Source organism: Balaenoptera borealis (assembly GCF_965194805.1).
Source record: "Balaenoptera borealis genome assembly, chromosome: 13".
In the NCBI taxonomy this organism is placed as follows: domain Eukaryota; kingdom Metazoa; phylum Chordata; class Mammalia; order Artiodactyla; family Balaenopteridae; genus Balaenoptera; species Balaenoptera borealis.
This window is the reverse complement of record NC_138870.1, coordinates 85,975,073-85,990,814: the sequence shown is the minus strand read 5'-3', so window position 1 is coordinate 85,990,814 and position 15,742 is coordinate 85,975,073. Positions and strand designations below refer to the sequence as shown.

The 15,742-nt window shown below is 39.4% G+C and overlaps 1 protein-coding gene across 3 annotated transcripts in view; it reads right to left on the bottom strand.

Annotated features, from left to right (window-relative positions):
- Positions 1 to 2,274: 2,274 nt before the first annotated feature.
- Positions 2,275 to 15,742, bottom strand: part of SPIC (Spi-C transcription factor) — a 28,784-nt gene continuing 15,316 nt past the window's right edge. For all 3 annotated transcript variants that reach the window (XM_082350321.1, XM_082350322.1, XM_082350323.1), the window contains one exon: positions 2,275 to 15,135. In XM_082350321.1, coding sequence (XP_082206447.1) covers positions 14,708 to 15,135 — 428 coding nt within the window. In that variant the 3' untranslated portion in view covers positions 2,275 to 14,707. The remainder of the gene's footprint in view (positions 15,136 to 15,742) is intronic.

Here is a 15,742-nt window from a genome sequence, read left to right as displayed (position 1 = left end):
GCATTGTGGTCAGAAAAGATGCTTGATATGATTTCAATTTTCTTAAATTTACTGAGGCTTGATTTGTGACCCCAGATGTGATCTACCCTGGAGAATGTTCCATGCGCACTTGAGAAGAAAGTGTAATCTGCTGTTTTTGCATGGAGTGTCTTATAAATATCAATTAAATCTATCTGGTCTATTGTGTCATTTAAAGCTTCTGTTTCCTTATTTATTTTCATTTTGGATGTTCTGTCCATTGGTGTAAGTGAGGTGTTAAAGTCCCCCACTATTATTGTGTTACTGTCGATTTCCTCTTTTAGAGCTGTTAGCAGTTGCCTTATGTATTGAGGTGTTCCTATGTTAGGAGCATATATATTTATAATTGTTCTATCTTCTTCTTGGATTGATCCCTTGATCATTATGTAGTGTCCTTCCTTGTCTCTTGTAACTTTCTTTATTTTAAAGTCTATTTTATCTTATATGAGTCTTGCTACTCCAGCTTTCTTTTGATTTCCATTTGCCTGGAATATCTTTTTCCATCCCCTCACTTTCAGTTTGTATGTGTCCCTAGGTCTGAAGTGGGTCTCTTGTAGACAGCATATAGATGGGTCTTGTTTTCGTATCCATTCAGCAAGCCCGTGTCTTTTGGTTGGAGCATTTAATCCATTCACATTTAAGGTATTATGTATGTTCCTATGGCCATTTTCTTAATTGTTTTGGGTTTGTTTTTGTAGGTCCTTTTCTTCTCTTGTGTTTCCCACTTAGAGAATTTCCTTTAGCATTTGTTGTAAAGCTGGTTTGGTGGTGCTGAATTCTCTTAGCTTTTGCTTGTCTGTAAAGCTTTTGATTTCTCCATCGAATCTGAATGAGATCCTTGCCGGGTAATCTTGGTTGTAGGTTAGCATTTGTTGTAAAGCTGGTTTGGTGGTGTTGAATTCTCTTAGCTTTTGTTTGTCTGTAAAGCTTTTGATTTCTCCATCGAATCTGAATGAGATCCTTGCTGGGTAGAGTAATCTTGGTTGTAGGTTCTTCCCTTTCATCACTTTAAGTATATCATGCCACTCCCTTCTGGCTTGTAGAGTTTCTGCTGAGAAATCAGCTGTTAATGTTATGGGAGTTCCCTTGTATGTTATTTGGCGTTTTTCCCTTGCTGCTTTCAATAATTATTCTTTGTCTTTAATTTTTGCCAATTTGATTACTGTGTGTCTCGGCGTGTTTCTCCTTGGGTTTATCCTGTATGGGACTCTCTGCGCTTCCTGGACTTGGGTGGCTATTTCCTTTCCCATGTTAGGGAAGTTTTCGACTATAATCCTTCAAATATTTTCTCGGGTCTTGTCTCTCTCTCTTCTCCTTCTGGGACCCCTATAATGCGAATGTTGTTGCATTTAATCTTGTCCCAGAAGTCTCTTAGGCTGTCTTCATTTCTTTTCATTCTTTTTTCTTTATTCTGTTCCACAGCAGTGAATTCCACCATTCTGTCTTCCAGGTCACTTATCTGTTCTTCTGCCTCAGTTATTCTCCTATTGATTCCTTCTAGTGTAGTTTTTATTTCAGTTATTGTATTGTTCGTCTCTGTTTGTTTGTTCTTTAATTCTTCTAGGTCTTTGTTAAACATTTCTTGCATCTTCTCGATCTTTGCCTCCATTGTTTTTCCGAGGTCCTGGATCATCTTCACTATCATTATTCTGAATTCTTTTTCTGGAAGGTTGCCTATCTCCACTTCATTTAGTTGTTTTTCTGGGGTTTTATCTTGTTCCTTCATCTGGTACATAGCCCTCTGCCTTTTCATCTTGTCTATCTTTCTGTGAATGTGGTTTTTGTTCCACAGGCTGCAGAATTGTAGTTCTTCTTGCTTCTGCTGTCTGCCCTCTGGTGTATGAGGCTATCTAAGAGGCTTGATGGGAGGGACTGGTGGTAGGTAGAGCTGACTGTTGCTCTGGTGGGCAGAGCTCAGTAAAACTTTAATCCACTTCAGTGTTGATGGGTGGGGCTGGGTGCCCTCCCTGTTGGTTGTTTGGCCTGAGGCAACCCAACACTGGAGCCTATCTGGGCTCTTTGGTGGGGCTAATGGCAGACTCTTGGAGGGCTCACGCCAAGGAGTACTTCCTAGAACTTCTGCTGCCAGTGGCCTTGTCCCCATGGTGAGCCACAGCCACACCCTGCCTCTGCAGGAGACCCTCCAACAGTAGCAGGTAGGTCTGGTTCAGTCTCCTGTGGGGTCACTGCCCCTTCCCTGGGTCCCAATGCACACACTACTTTGTGTATGCCCTCCAAGAGTGGAGTCTCTGTTTCCCCTAGTCCTGTTGAAGTCCTGCAATCAATTCCCACTAGGCTTCAAAGTCTGATTCTCTAGGAATTCCTCCTCCCGTTGCCAGACCCCCAGGTTGGGAAGCCTGACGTGGGGCTCAGAACCTTCACTCCAGTGGGTGGACTTCTGTGATATAAGTGTTCTCCAGTCTGTGAGTCACCCACCCAGCAGTTATGGGATTTGATTTTACTGTGATTGCACCCCTCCTACCGTCTCACTGTGGCTTCTCCTTTGCCTTTGGATGTGGGGTATCTATTTTGGTGAGTTCCGGTGTCTTCCTGTCGATGATTGTCCAGCAGCTAGTTGTGATGCTGGTGTTCTCACAAGAGGGAGTGAGAGCATGTCCTTCTACTCTGCCATCTTGGTTCAGGGCCCTTAAAGTGAAATTTTAAGATTTAGGTATAACATATATGCAGGGATATAATTTATGAGATTGTATAGAAAATAAGTTATACCTTATAAAGACTGAAACCCAGTCTTGTATTAGCTCAGTCCCTGACTGAATTAAGGTGATCTACGCCTAATCTATCTTCCAATCAAAGCTAAGATAAATCCTTTCTGGTGGGAAATAATATCATCTAGATTTTATAATTTTTCATATTCAATGTCTGGCATTCAACTTAAAATTACCAGACATACCGAGAAATAGAACCAACAGCAAAAACAGACAGTAGAGACAGACCCATAAATGATCCAATGGAGGGGTATTAACTGCCTTGGTCAAGAAGAGAAAGCTTCAATCCACATGTACACAGAAGAAGAAACTTAAGAACCAAGCTGGTTTGTCTCTGCCTGAGAAGTTCAAAACTTGGAAGCGCCAGGTATCATGGAAAGCAGTGAGCAACACTGAGTTGAAAATAGAGTGATTAGTTGAAAGTTTTTAAATGGGGAAGTTGCATCCCCAGGTCCTGTATCCAGAAAATAATTCTTCTATCTAATAGGAGGTCACAGATTTATTATGTAGAGAAATTGGATCAGAATGGCTCCAACTTAGGTTGGAAAGTAGAGTTAAGTGTGAAGTTGAAAACACTAATATTAAGTGAACATCTGCTTACTGAATGGTGGGATCTCTAGACCCTTATTCAACCTGCTCTGAGAACCCCAGGAACTGGTTTTATGTCTTTTCAGTCTCCCTAGTAACATTCTTCTCAGGAAGATTCTTTTGCTGGTGCTGATATTTGGGACCCCCAAAGAAATAGCCAGCTCCCAACAATAACATCTTGAAGTGAAGCCCATAGTCAGCAAGTTCTATCCAAAAATGTTTTTTAGTGCCTTACACATTAGTGGAGAGATAAGAATCACCATACATTTGAAGAAAGTCGCAAACAAAAAACGCAAAGGGAAGCAAAGAAGAAAAAGCAAATAGGAAAAATAAAGTAGAGGGGGGTGCTTGGAAAGAAAGGAGATTATACTGGAAATGGAGAAAAACTTAAAGCTTCATACATATATTTAATAACTTTAGAGAGAGAGGATAATGTGCCCATAGAATAAAAACAAGACATAATGAAAATGAAAAGTCAGAAAACAAGATAAAACATTTGGATATTTAAAATGTAACATCTAAAATGAAATTTAGTTGAGGAGTTGGAATATGAAATTAAGGAAATTACCCAGAAACTGGAAAAGAAATGAAAAATAGAAGAGAGAGAGAGAGAGAGAAAAAAGAAAAATAGAAGAGAAATAAATGGGACCTAATCAAAGTTAAAAGCTTTTGGACAGCAAAGAAAACCATCAACAAAATGAAAAGACAGCTTACAGAATGGGAGAAAATATTTGCAAATGATGTAACTGACAAGGGGTTAATATATAAACAGCTCATAAAACTCAGTATCAAAAAACAGCTCAATCAAAAAGTGGGCAGAAAAACTAAATAGACATTTTTCCAAAGAAGATATACAGATGACCAACAGACACATGAAAAGATGCTCAGTATAGCTAATTATTAGAGAAATGCAAATCAAAACCACCATGAGGTATCACCTCACACTGGTCAGGATGGATATCATCAAAAAGTCTACAAATAAATGCTGGAAAGGGTGTGGAGAAAAGGGAACCCTTGTACACTGTTGGTGGGAATGTAAATTGGTGTAGCCACTGTGGAAAATGGTATCGAGGTTCCTTAAAAAAAAACTACAAATAGAGCTACCATATGATCCAGCAATCCTACTCCTGGATATACATCCAGGAAAGAAGAAAACTCTAATTTGAAAAGATACATGCACCCTGATGTACACAGCAGCATATTTACGATAGTAAAGACATGGAAACAATCCAAGTGCCCATCAACAGACAATTGGCTTAAGACACTGGAATATTATTCAGCTGTAAAAAGAATGAAATATTGCCATTTGCAGCAACATGGATGGATCTAGAGAATATTATGCTTAGTGAAATAAGTCAGAAAAAGAGAGAAAAATACTGCATGATATCACTTATACGTGGAATCTAAAAAATAATTCAAGTGAATCTATATATAAAACAGACTCATAGACATAGAAAAAAAATTTATGGTTACCAGAGCAGGGGGAGGGACTAATTAGGAGGATGGGATTAACAAATACAAACTACTATACATAAAATAAATGAGCAACAAGGGTTTACTGTACAGCTCAGGGAATTATATCCAATATCTTATAGCAACCTATAATGGAATATAATCTGCAAAAAAAAAAAAAAAAACTGAATCACTATTCCATACACCTGAAAGGGAACTCTTGCAATATTGTAAATCAACTCTGCTTCAATTAAAACAACAAAGAAAAAATTATATTCTTACAATCTATAGGACAGATGTCCAAAAAGTGGGTCTCCGTGGGCTGAAATCAAGATGTCGGCAGGACTGCACTCCCTTCTGGAGGATCTAGAGGAGAATATTTTTTCTTGCATTTTCCAGCTTCTAGAGGCTGCCTACATTCATTTGCTCTTGGGCCCCTTCCATCTTCAAAGCGAGCAACCTCTGGTTGAGTCTTTCTCACATCTCATCACTCTAACATTGACTCTTCTGCCTCCCTCTTCTACCTTTAAGGATGCTTGTGAATGATTCCATTGGACCCACCTGGGTAATCAGGATAATCTCCCTATTTTAAGGTCAGCTAATCAACAACCTTAATTGCATCTGCACCATAAGTACTCCTTTGCCATGTAACATAATATTCACAGGTTCTGGAGATTAGGACATGGCCATCTCTGGCAGTTATTATACTACCTATATCACCACTCTAAGGTGTTGTGTTCTCTTAACCACAGTAGCTGCAGTAGAAATATTTTGGAGGTGCCCACCCTAAGCATACCCTTTCTCAGATAATGTTTGCCCATCTTCACCAGTCACAGTTAAATGGAGCTAGGGTGAGCACCCAACTGAAGAAGGAACCCTTTTACAGATGAGCCAATAATTAATGACATCTGAAAACTAGTACCAAATACAGGTTGCTCAAGTCAATTATATGTTTGGGGATTTGAATTTAGAGATAAAGGCAGAAGGTACCAGCTATTTGTGGTTTCAGGAGCTACAACGTTATGCAGACTTGGAAGCTACAAGTCAGCAGCATTTTTTAGGATTTAATTTAATTAAGTTAAGGAAACGTTGAGAAAGGGTGGTGGGTAATAGGAAAGGATGTACTAAAAAACAAACAAAGCAAAAAACTATGAGGTGACTCTAAGAGATAACATGAGGTTACTTTAGTTTCTTCCATTGTTTTTGATGATATTGACATTTTTGAGGATTACTGGTTAGGTATTTTGGTAGAATGTCCCCAAAGTGGTATTTGTCTGATGTTTTCTCATGATTAGACTAGGGTTGTGGGTTCTGGGGGAGGAAGACCCCAGAGGTGAAGTGATATTGTCATGACATCCAATCAAGGGTATAGACTGTCAATATGACTCACCATTGATGTTGCTAACCTTAGTTACCTGGCTGAGGTAGTGTTAGTTTTCTCTACTGTAAGGAAGGTGGACAGCTCTCCTCCACCTTCTTCTTCTTTTTAAATAAATTTATTTATTTATTTATTTTTGGCTGCATTGGGTCTTCATTGCTGCTCACGGGCTTTCTCTAGTTGTGGTGAGTGGGGGCTACTCTTCATTGAGGTGTGCGGGCTTCTCATTCTGGTGGCTTCTCTTGTTGCGGGGCATGGGCTCTAAGCACGCGGGCTTCAGTAGTTGCAGCACGCAGGCTCAGTAGTTGTGGTTCCCGGGCTTAGTTGCTCCGCAGCATGTGGGATCGTCCCAGACCAGGGCTCGAACCTGAGTCCCCTGCATTGGCAGGCGGATTCTTAGCCGCTGCGCCACCAGGGAAGCCCTCTCCTCCATCTTCCTGAGGGTAGAGTATCTATATAAATTATTCAGAATTCTTCTGCATCCAACATTTGTCTACTGTCCTTAATTAATTTATTAAATCATTTATTTATACCAATATGGACCCATAGATATTTATTTTACACTTGGGGTTATAATTCAATTTTCTCTCTTTTAAAGTCATCTTCTGTTTATTAACTACACAGTTTGGTTCTCACTCTGTATTCTTTCTAAAATAAATTTTATGTCCAGTACTTTAATTGCCATTTATGCTCAAAAGATTAAAAATCTCTCTCTCCTGACTTCTCCAAGCTACTGAAAATTTTCTCATGAATGTCGTGGTGGCATTTACAGTAAGTCCTGGCTAAACCTGTTGTGTTCAGTTTCTACCAGGCTTATTAATAACAAAAGATATAGTGCTTGTGTTAGCCCACAGACTGGTCATCAATAAATAATTGCAAAACAACATTGTAAAGCAACTATACTCCAATAAAAATTAATTTAAAAATAAACAAATGAATAATTGCAATGCATATGTACATGCATCAAAGAGAGAAAGAGAGAGACAGAGAGAAGAGAAATGATAAGATTTACAGGACCAATTCATGAGGTCTAATAGGATTTGCGAAGTGTGAAACAGAGAAAATAGTGGGGAGGAAATTATCAAAGAAATAACAATAAAAATAGCCTACAACTGAAAAGCATGAGTTTTCAGGTTTGAAAGCTGCACTAAATGTTCAGCATAATATGTTAAAAAAATACCCATGCCAGGGCAAAATCAAGAAATTTTAGAGCACCCAGGTTAAAAAGGAGATCCAAAAGCTTTCAGAAAAGGAAAGAAAAGGAGCCACTATCTGAAGGGCATCTGATGTCTCGAAAAACAGTGAATGTGAGAAGGTGATGGAAAAATGCCTCCCAAATTCAGGACACCTGTTACCCAGTCAAACTAAAAATCAATATGAGAATAAAATGAAGGTATTTTTACACCTACAGGTGCTAAAAACATTAACCTGTTATGAAGTTATATTAAGAAGCTCTTTGGGACCTCCCTGGTGGTGCAGTGGTTAAGAATCCGCCTGCCAATGCAGGGGACACAGGTTGGAGCCCTGGTCTGGGAAGATCCCACATGCCGCAGAGCAGCTAAGCCCATGTGCCACAACTACTGAGCCTGCGCTCTAGAGCCCGCGAGCCACAACTCCTGAAGCCCGCGTGCCTAGAGCCCGTGCTCCGCAACAAGAGAAGCCACCGCAATGAGAAGCCTGTGCACCGCAACGAAGAGTAGCCCCCGCTCGCCACAACCAGAGAAAGCCCGCGTGCAGCAACGAAGACCCAAGGCAGCCAAAAATAAATAAATAAAATAAATAAACTTCAAAAAAAAGAAAGAAAAAAGAAGCTCTTTGAAGATGTGCCTTAGCAAAATGAGAGGAAGCCTGATATCCTATAAGTGGGGGCAGGTTGATAATGTCAATTGATAATATGTAAAGTTGGGAAACCAAAAAAAAAAAAAAAGCAGAAATGACATTTATTTAGACATGTGTCGTAAATACAGAAGAAACAGCCAAAAGAATGTGACGTGTTTGCCTGGAAGAGGAAAGGGTTGGAGGAGGGTTCTGTTGTTTCCCATTATAAGCCTTTCAGAACTATTTGAAGTTTAAATTCTGTACATCAGAACCTGGATATAAATTAAAAATACGGTAATTTTTAGCTATGTGTTTTAAAGCTTTGATTAATATAGTCACATTGTCCTCCAAAGATTGTACTAATATACACCCCCATCAACAGTGATGGAGAGAAGGTGGTGATTTTATATATGATTTTTGTTAATGTCATTTAATAAATTTAGCAAAGGCTTTTCTGCAAAATGATAGTGTTACGAAGATCTAGCACTGGCACAGGAGAGAACCTATATTCATGCATACTTAAGATGGTCTTGACATCAGCAGATGGTATGGCATAGTAGAAAGAATTAGATGGACCTGAGTTCAAATTCACAGTGGGACACTCATTAGCAGGGTGGCTTTAGAAAAGATACTTAAATTCTTCCAGCATCAGTTTTTCCATCTATCAAATGGGGCCGTTAACACCCAGCGTGACTCATGGCATAGCCTGCTTGGAAGAGAGAGAGAGGAGACAGCAAACATACTAGTATTCTAGTAAGTTCTAACTGCTGGTCCACTGTTCTCAGCCATAATTGATAAAACTGAGTGTCCTAAGTAATTTGATTCACTTAATGGCTTGTGTTGGGTCCTCCCCTTCCTCCAGAAGCCAAAACTGAGACAAGAAGGTGAATGTTAGTAGTTTGAGAGGTGGTTCCAGGAAACAGCATTAGGGGAATAGGAAAGTGTAAGAACGCATCTCAGCATTATTCTAACTAAGAGGTGAAGAAGCAGAGGTAAGTATCTACCAGCCCCCAACCTTCATTGGTTGAGAGCTGGTCCTAAGACACCACTGAGCTCTGAGCACTTCCAGTGTACTCCTCACATCCTCAAGGCCAGCTCTGGCAATCAGAAAAATGCTCTTGGGAAAAGAATATCAGTTAACCTTTATACTTGTAACTGGTTAATTATATTAGTTTTAGCTCTTCGGACAATCTCAATGAAACTAAATCATGAAACTGGAACATTATAAGAATTCCCTGAACAAAGGAAAACAGATTTGAGTAAAGACTCCATACTGTGGAAGTTACAAATTATGGGATTTAATTTCTTAGATTAGCTTCGGTTATAGAAATATGTTACAAGATTGCTTGATATCTAGAGAACTTAAATACCGTGCTGAAATTGCCTTCTCAGAAAGATAAGGAAAAGTTGTTTAGAAACTGTTTAAATTCCTGTGACCACAGAAGTACTAAGAACAAAGAGTATTTTTGGAGATTAGCCAGGTAGGGCAAAGGTCTTTAAAATTAAACTATACATGCTCTGATCCTTGTTATTGTAGTTTAAAATTCTAATGAACTTTTGTCATTCTTTTGGCTGCCCAGCATCTGAACCCCTTTTCTATGTTTGGGGAATTCTTGAACTTATGAGTCTTGATAGGATGCAGAAACAGTCTCCCAGTATAAGAATGGAAAGTTCTAGATAGTCACTTTTCTAGCCTTGTTTGCAGCCAAGCATAAGCACATGACCAAGCCTCAGCCAATAAGAAATTCCTGGGGCTTCCCTGGTGGCACAGTGGTTGAGAATCCGCCTGCCAATGCAGGGGTCACGGGTTCGAGCCTTGCTCTGGGAAGATCCCACATGCCATGGAGCGACTAAGCCCATGTGCCACAACTACTGAGCCTGTGCTCTAGAGCCCGCGAGCCGCAACTACTGAGCCCGTGAGCCACGACTACTGTAGCCCGCGCACCTAGAGCCCGTGCTCTGCAACAAGAGAAGCCACGGCAATGAGAAGCCCACACACCGCAATGAAGAGTAGCCCCTGCTTGCCGCAACTAGAGAAAGCCCACGTGCAGCAATGAAGACCCAACGCAGCCTAAAATAAATAAATTTTTAAAAATGTTTTCATTAACATTCATCAACGTATGAAAAAGGAGTAAAATTTTAAAGCCTATTTTACATTAAAATCTTTGCTATCAGAATCCACACCATCAAAATACAAAATCAAATTCCACCCAGATTATATGAGTTGGAAAAAATATATGAACCAAAGTATCTAAATATAAACTAAAGTGGTGGCTATATGAATGTATAAAAGTCATTCCAGATCTTTGAAGAACAGGTATGGATGATGTTTGATAGTAAAGCGACACTATCCATGTGAGTGTGGGAATAATCAGGGTCTGTTTTATATTTATAAAGTCTGAAAATTAAAAGAAGTATCAGGGCTGTAAAAAAAAAATTGGTACTGTCCTTTAAAAGTCAGCAGTCGAAAAGCAATGAAAAAGAATAAACTTCTGGTATACCCTGCAACATTGATAAACTCCATAAACATTATATTGAGGAAAATAAAACCAGATGCAAAAGAGTATATATTGTATAATTCTATTTATATGATGTTCAAGAAGGTAAGCATAGATTGGGAAGAGAAGTGAGAGACACTTATGGGGTGCTAGAAATGTTTCTGTACCTTAATCTGGATGATGGTTATATGGGTATATACATTAATCTGTACAGTTAAGTTTAGATATAATTAATGCTGTCATATTAATACACTTTACATACTTTACTACATATGTGTACCCAATTCATCAAGAAATTGCTCATCAGTAAGCCATTAAGTACATTTTGGTTAGATAATGATAGAATTTATAAATCTTTGATTAAATATTGATAGAACTGAAGCTTCATAACAGAGGAACAATATCTGTTTCACTTAGCACTGGATACCCAGAGTACAACATATTCTACCAGGCACAGGGTGACAGAAAGGAGGGAACAGAGGCAGAAAGAAAGAAAGGACTTTACTTTAGCTATTTTTCAGTTTATGTATTGTGATTAATGCTGCCATCCACTTTGTGCCTTTGGTTTTTTCCTTAATTGAGTAAAGGAGATGGCTTTGAGCAAGGCTGTCCCATAGAATGTTTCCACAGAACGGCTGGGATGAGGAAAAAGAAAATATTCTCAGCCCTTACTTATGCCTTATGAATAGGAATAACTGAAGAGAGAAAAGAGGATAAACTAGCCAGAAGAACCATTAAGCTCCAGGACCAAAGCCCAGAGGAGGATCCTGTGATTTAAAAGAAGGAAAGATTTCATGCTTAATACCTGGGCCAAAAGACCAAATAATGGGAAGCTGCCCATGGGATGTACTGTAACCGGATAGAGTTTGCTTCTTGGAACTCCTGCTCACTAGAGAAGAGTTTAACTCATCTGTTCAACTGGATGAAAGTGACAAGACGGAGGATGGGATTTCATATACCAGAAAATGAGGGACCATGATTAAAGGCTAAGAAGTCTCTCTTCCTTGTCCTTGGGAGGTGGCAGGGAGTAACATTTCCCGTAATATATGGAGAGGGTTAGTCTTTGAGCAGATAGTATGAGCATCTTTACAAGAACTTGCTTGTGAAAATGGGCTTTGATCAATGTATTTAAGGTAAAAGGCAGAGCCCAGATTTTTGCCCAAGAGGAAGCAACTCTGTATAACTCTCTGTAGAAAAGAGAGTTGATGCTGACTGGGGGCTTTTGGGAAAATTGTCAAGATGAACCCCTCAGGCTTGCATGGGGTATAGGAGGGACTGTGGCATGAGGTAAAATGTTGATAGAATTTTATTAATTTGTTGGCTGAATGATTTCTGTTGTAAACCCTCTTCACCATTTCCTCTTTCAAATCTTTGGTAAAATTTATGTGCTTGATTAATATTGTATCAAGCCTATTTTCTTTGTGGGAGAATGAGTGTAAAAGCTGAGTCTTACATTGATTTTAGCACTAATTGAAACTTTCTTTGTCTGTCCGGGTTGGTCTAACAGAATACCATGGACCAAGTGGCTTATAAACAACAGAAATTTATTTCTCACAGTTCGGGAAGCTGGGAAGTCCAAGATCAAGGTGCTGGCAGGTTCAGTGTCTGCTGAGGGCCCACTTCCTGGTTCATACAACCGTCTTCTCGTACCCTTACATGGTGGAAGGGGAAAGGGAGCTCTCTGTGATCTCTTTTATGAGGACACTAAACCCATTCATTAGGGATCTACCTTCATGACCTAATCACCTCTCCAAAACCCCACCAACGAATAACATCACACTGGAGACTAGGTTTCAACATGAATTTTGGGAGGACACAAAGATTGCCTATAGCAAACTCAGACTACATGCGGCCAATATTGAGTTAGCCTCCATTTAGTCACTCCGGGTCTACCATGTTCTTTCTTAAGAGTCCCTGGAGGAGGGCACAATAGAAAAGGGGAGACTGGGAAGGCTGGACACAATGCAGAGTACTAACCACTATACGATCATGGCAGTGCTGCAAATATTTTTTAAATTAATTTTCTTTTTGGCTGTGTTGGGTCTTCGTTGTTGCGCTCAGGCTTTCCCTAGTTGTGGCGAACAGGGGCTATACTTCGTTGAGGTGCATGGGCTCCTCCTTGCGGTGGCTTCTCTTGTTGCGGAGCACGGGCTCTAGGCACACAGGCTCTAGGCACACGGGCTTCAGTAGTTTTGGCTCGCAAGCTCAGTAGCTGTGGCTCGCGGGCTCAGTAGTTGCAGCGCACGGGCTTAGCTGCTCCGCGGCATGTGGGATCTTCCTGGACCAGGTCTTGAACCCATGTCCCCTGCATTGGCAGGTGGATTCTTAACCACTACACCACAAGGGAAGTCCCAGTGCTGAAAATCTAATAGGACAAACTCCAAGGAGCTCTTGACCTGCTGGCCAGGCCCTCTTGGTCTGGACTGAAGATGGCCCATATAGTCAAGGAAGCTCTCTTGTTTCATGGTAATACAGATGGCATATGCATAAACCTGCCAAGCAGCAAGTAAGAAACAAAGGGTTTCTTCCCAGGGTTTCTTATGGAATGTTGAGGATAAACCATAGCTTCCAAGAAAGACTGCCTAAATCCTGGCTCCTCTCTAGGGTTTATTATTTGCTAGCCTCCATCTTTTATCAAAGTCTTTCTTTTCTTTTTTTTTTTTTTCCTCCAACTGTTCCAATCTGGTTTAGCTGGGCTAGTTCAAGGAAAGAAGGAAGAGATCATGGCCCAAGTCTGGGCCAGAGAAGTAACGGTGCAAGAGCACCTCCCCGTGGCTGAGTGGCAGGAGAGCAAGAAACTTTAGCTCCTGGATCTACCCAAAGCTAGAGAGAAATGCAAGGAAATGATTTGTGGGAAGCGTAACTTTGGAGTTTATAAGTGGCATTTTCCCTAGACCATCGTGTCTTTAGCGCTGCAGCGTTACAGACCATGAGGTCTGAAGTGCAGAAAAAAGATAGGTTCAGAATAGCCACTAAAGTTTTTACTTTTTAATTTTTATTTATTTATTTTATAGAAATATAGTTGATTTACAATATCAGTTTCAGATGTACAATATTATATTAGTTTTAGGTGTACTACATAGTGATTCAATATTTTTCTAGATTATACTCTATTCAAAGCTATTATAAAATATTGGCTATATTCCCTGTGCTATACATTACATCCTTGTATCTTATTTATTTTATACATAGTAGTCTGTACCTTTTAAAACTCCACCCCTATCTTGCCCCCTCCCTCCTTCCTTCCCGCCACTGATAACTAATTTGTTCTCTATATCTTTAAGTCTGTTTCTATTTTGTTATATTCATTTGTTTCAATTTTTAGATTCCACATATAAATGATAACATACAGTATTTGTCTTTCTCTCCCTGACTTATTTCACTAAGCATAATACCCTCCAGGTCCATCCACGTTGTTGCAAATGACAAAATTTCACTCTTATTTTATGGCTGCGTAGTACTCAATTGTGTATATATACCACATCTTCTTTATCCATTCATCTGTTGGTGGACACTTAGGTTGCTTCCATATCTTGGCTATTATAAATAATGCTGCTATGGGAGTTCCCTGGTAGTCTAGTGGTTAGGATTCTGCGCTTTCACTGCAGAGGCCTGGGTTCAATCCCTGATCAGGGAACTGAGATCCTGCAAGCTGTGCAGTGTGGCCAAAAAAAATGCAGCTGTGAACATTGGGGTGCATATAGCTTTTCAAATTAGTGTTTTCATTTTCTTTGGATGTATACCCAGGAGTGGAATTGCTGGATCATATGGTAGTTCTAGTTTTAGTCACTGAAATTTTTAAAGCCATGAATGTAATTTAGCAGGAACACTAACACAGGCAATCATTTTTTGTTTTGTTGCTAAAGCTGTTGGATACATGTTAGAATGATTTTTTTTTTCCTCTGAGTGTATGACAGGAAAATAATGTTTAAATCAATATGTAAATCAAAGCATCTCCACTAGCATTATTAATCTAGAAGGAAGTATTACATAGACAATAGTAAAAGGAAGGACATTTAGTCTATATTTTCAAATGGGACTTGATCATTTTAAAGTTGTTCACTGGCAAAATTTTTCACCAAGTTAGTATAGATTATACGCTACTTCATAAAAGATAGCAATAATGAAGTTTGGGTTTTTTGTTTTGTTTTTCAGTATTTGCTTTCAGAGAAAAATCCTAAATCTTGTAGGGATTTCTGATGCCAGAAAATTTTGATGTATGAGTATATTTAGCAATCAGGGTGACTTAGATCATGGTAAGTGGCGTATGTATAATTATAATTTGCATTCCAGTTATTTAAACTGAGATATCCTTGATCAGGTTGAACATACTGTGAGTAGAAGATCTCTTCTTCCAAGAAATAAGATGGAGACAGTCTTTGGAGAATGGCCTCACTGAATTGGTAAGTTAACTTTCTCCGGATTTTGATGACTTCCCCAGTTCTTCCATAATTCCTCAGTGCTCTGGCCATTTTCTGGTAAGTCATGGTCTTCCGATTGCCTTTTCTTTTCCCCCAAAGTTGGGCAAGTTTTTCTTTGTTTTTTGATACAAACTGAAAGATGCCTTTGGTTTGATCTATCCATTGAATACAAGATGCCATCTCGGGATTACACAGGGATTCATGAAGGTATTCAAACAGTCGGAGCTTCTTCCTGCCTAAAATAGAGGAAAACAATGTCATACTTCACCATGGCTCTACACAAGGAATATCCTCAGGAAGGGTTTGTTGAGTGACTACAGAATTCAAAGTTGCATTGGGACTGGTTTTCTTCCTACTCACCCCTTAGAATGCATTTATGGTATCATTTTATGGGACTTGAAAATCAAGGGTCTATTTGGCCTACTGCAGTTTCAACTGAACCTTTCTTTGTTAGGGAAGTTGTCCAAAATTTTGTACCGTCCTTCACTGGAGAAGGGAAGCATGGCGCCTCTCTACTCGAGTCTCCCATTTGTCATGTGGTCTTTTGCCACAGTTAAATCTTGACGTCTAATTTTATGTTGTATGTTAAACTGTCTACAGAACAACAAGACTGAGCAAAACGGACTGCAAAGTTTAGTGGTTTTAAAGAGAAGTCTCAAAAGCCATTTCCAAAAGGCAACTCATTTGAAGGGGCTTTATTCAAATAAGTTAAGTCAAATGAGGTAAGGAAGATGAATGTATTTTGCAAAATGTAAAACAGTGTGCAAACATAAATGAAATCAGTAACAGACATGTAAAAATGCTAACTCTGGTTCTGCATAACTACTTGAAAAAATAAAGAAT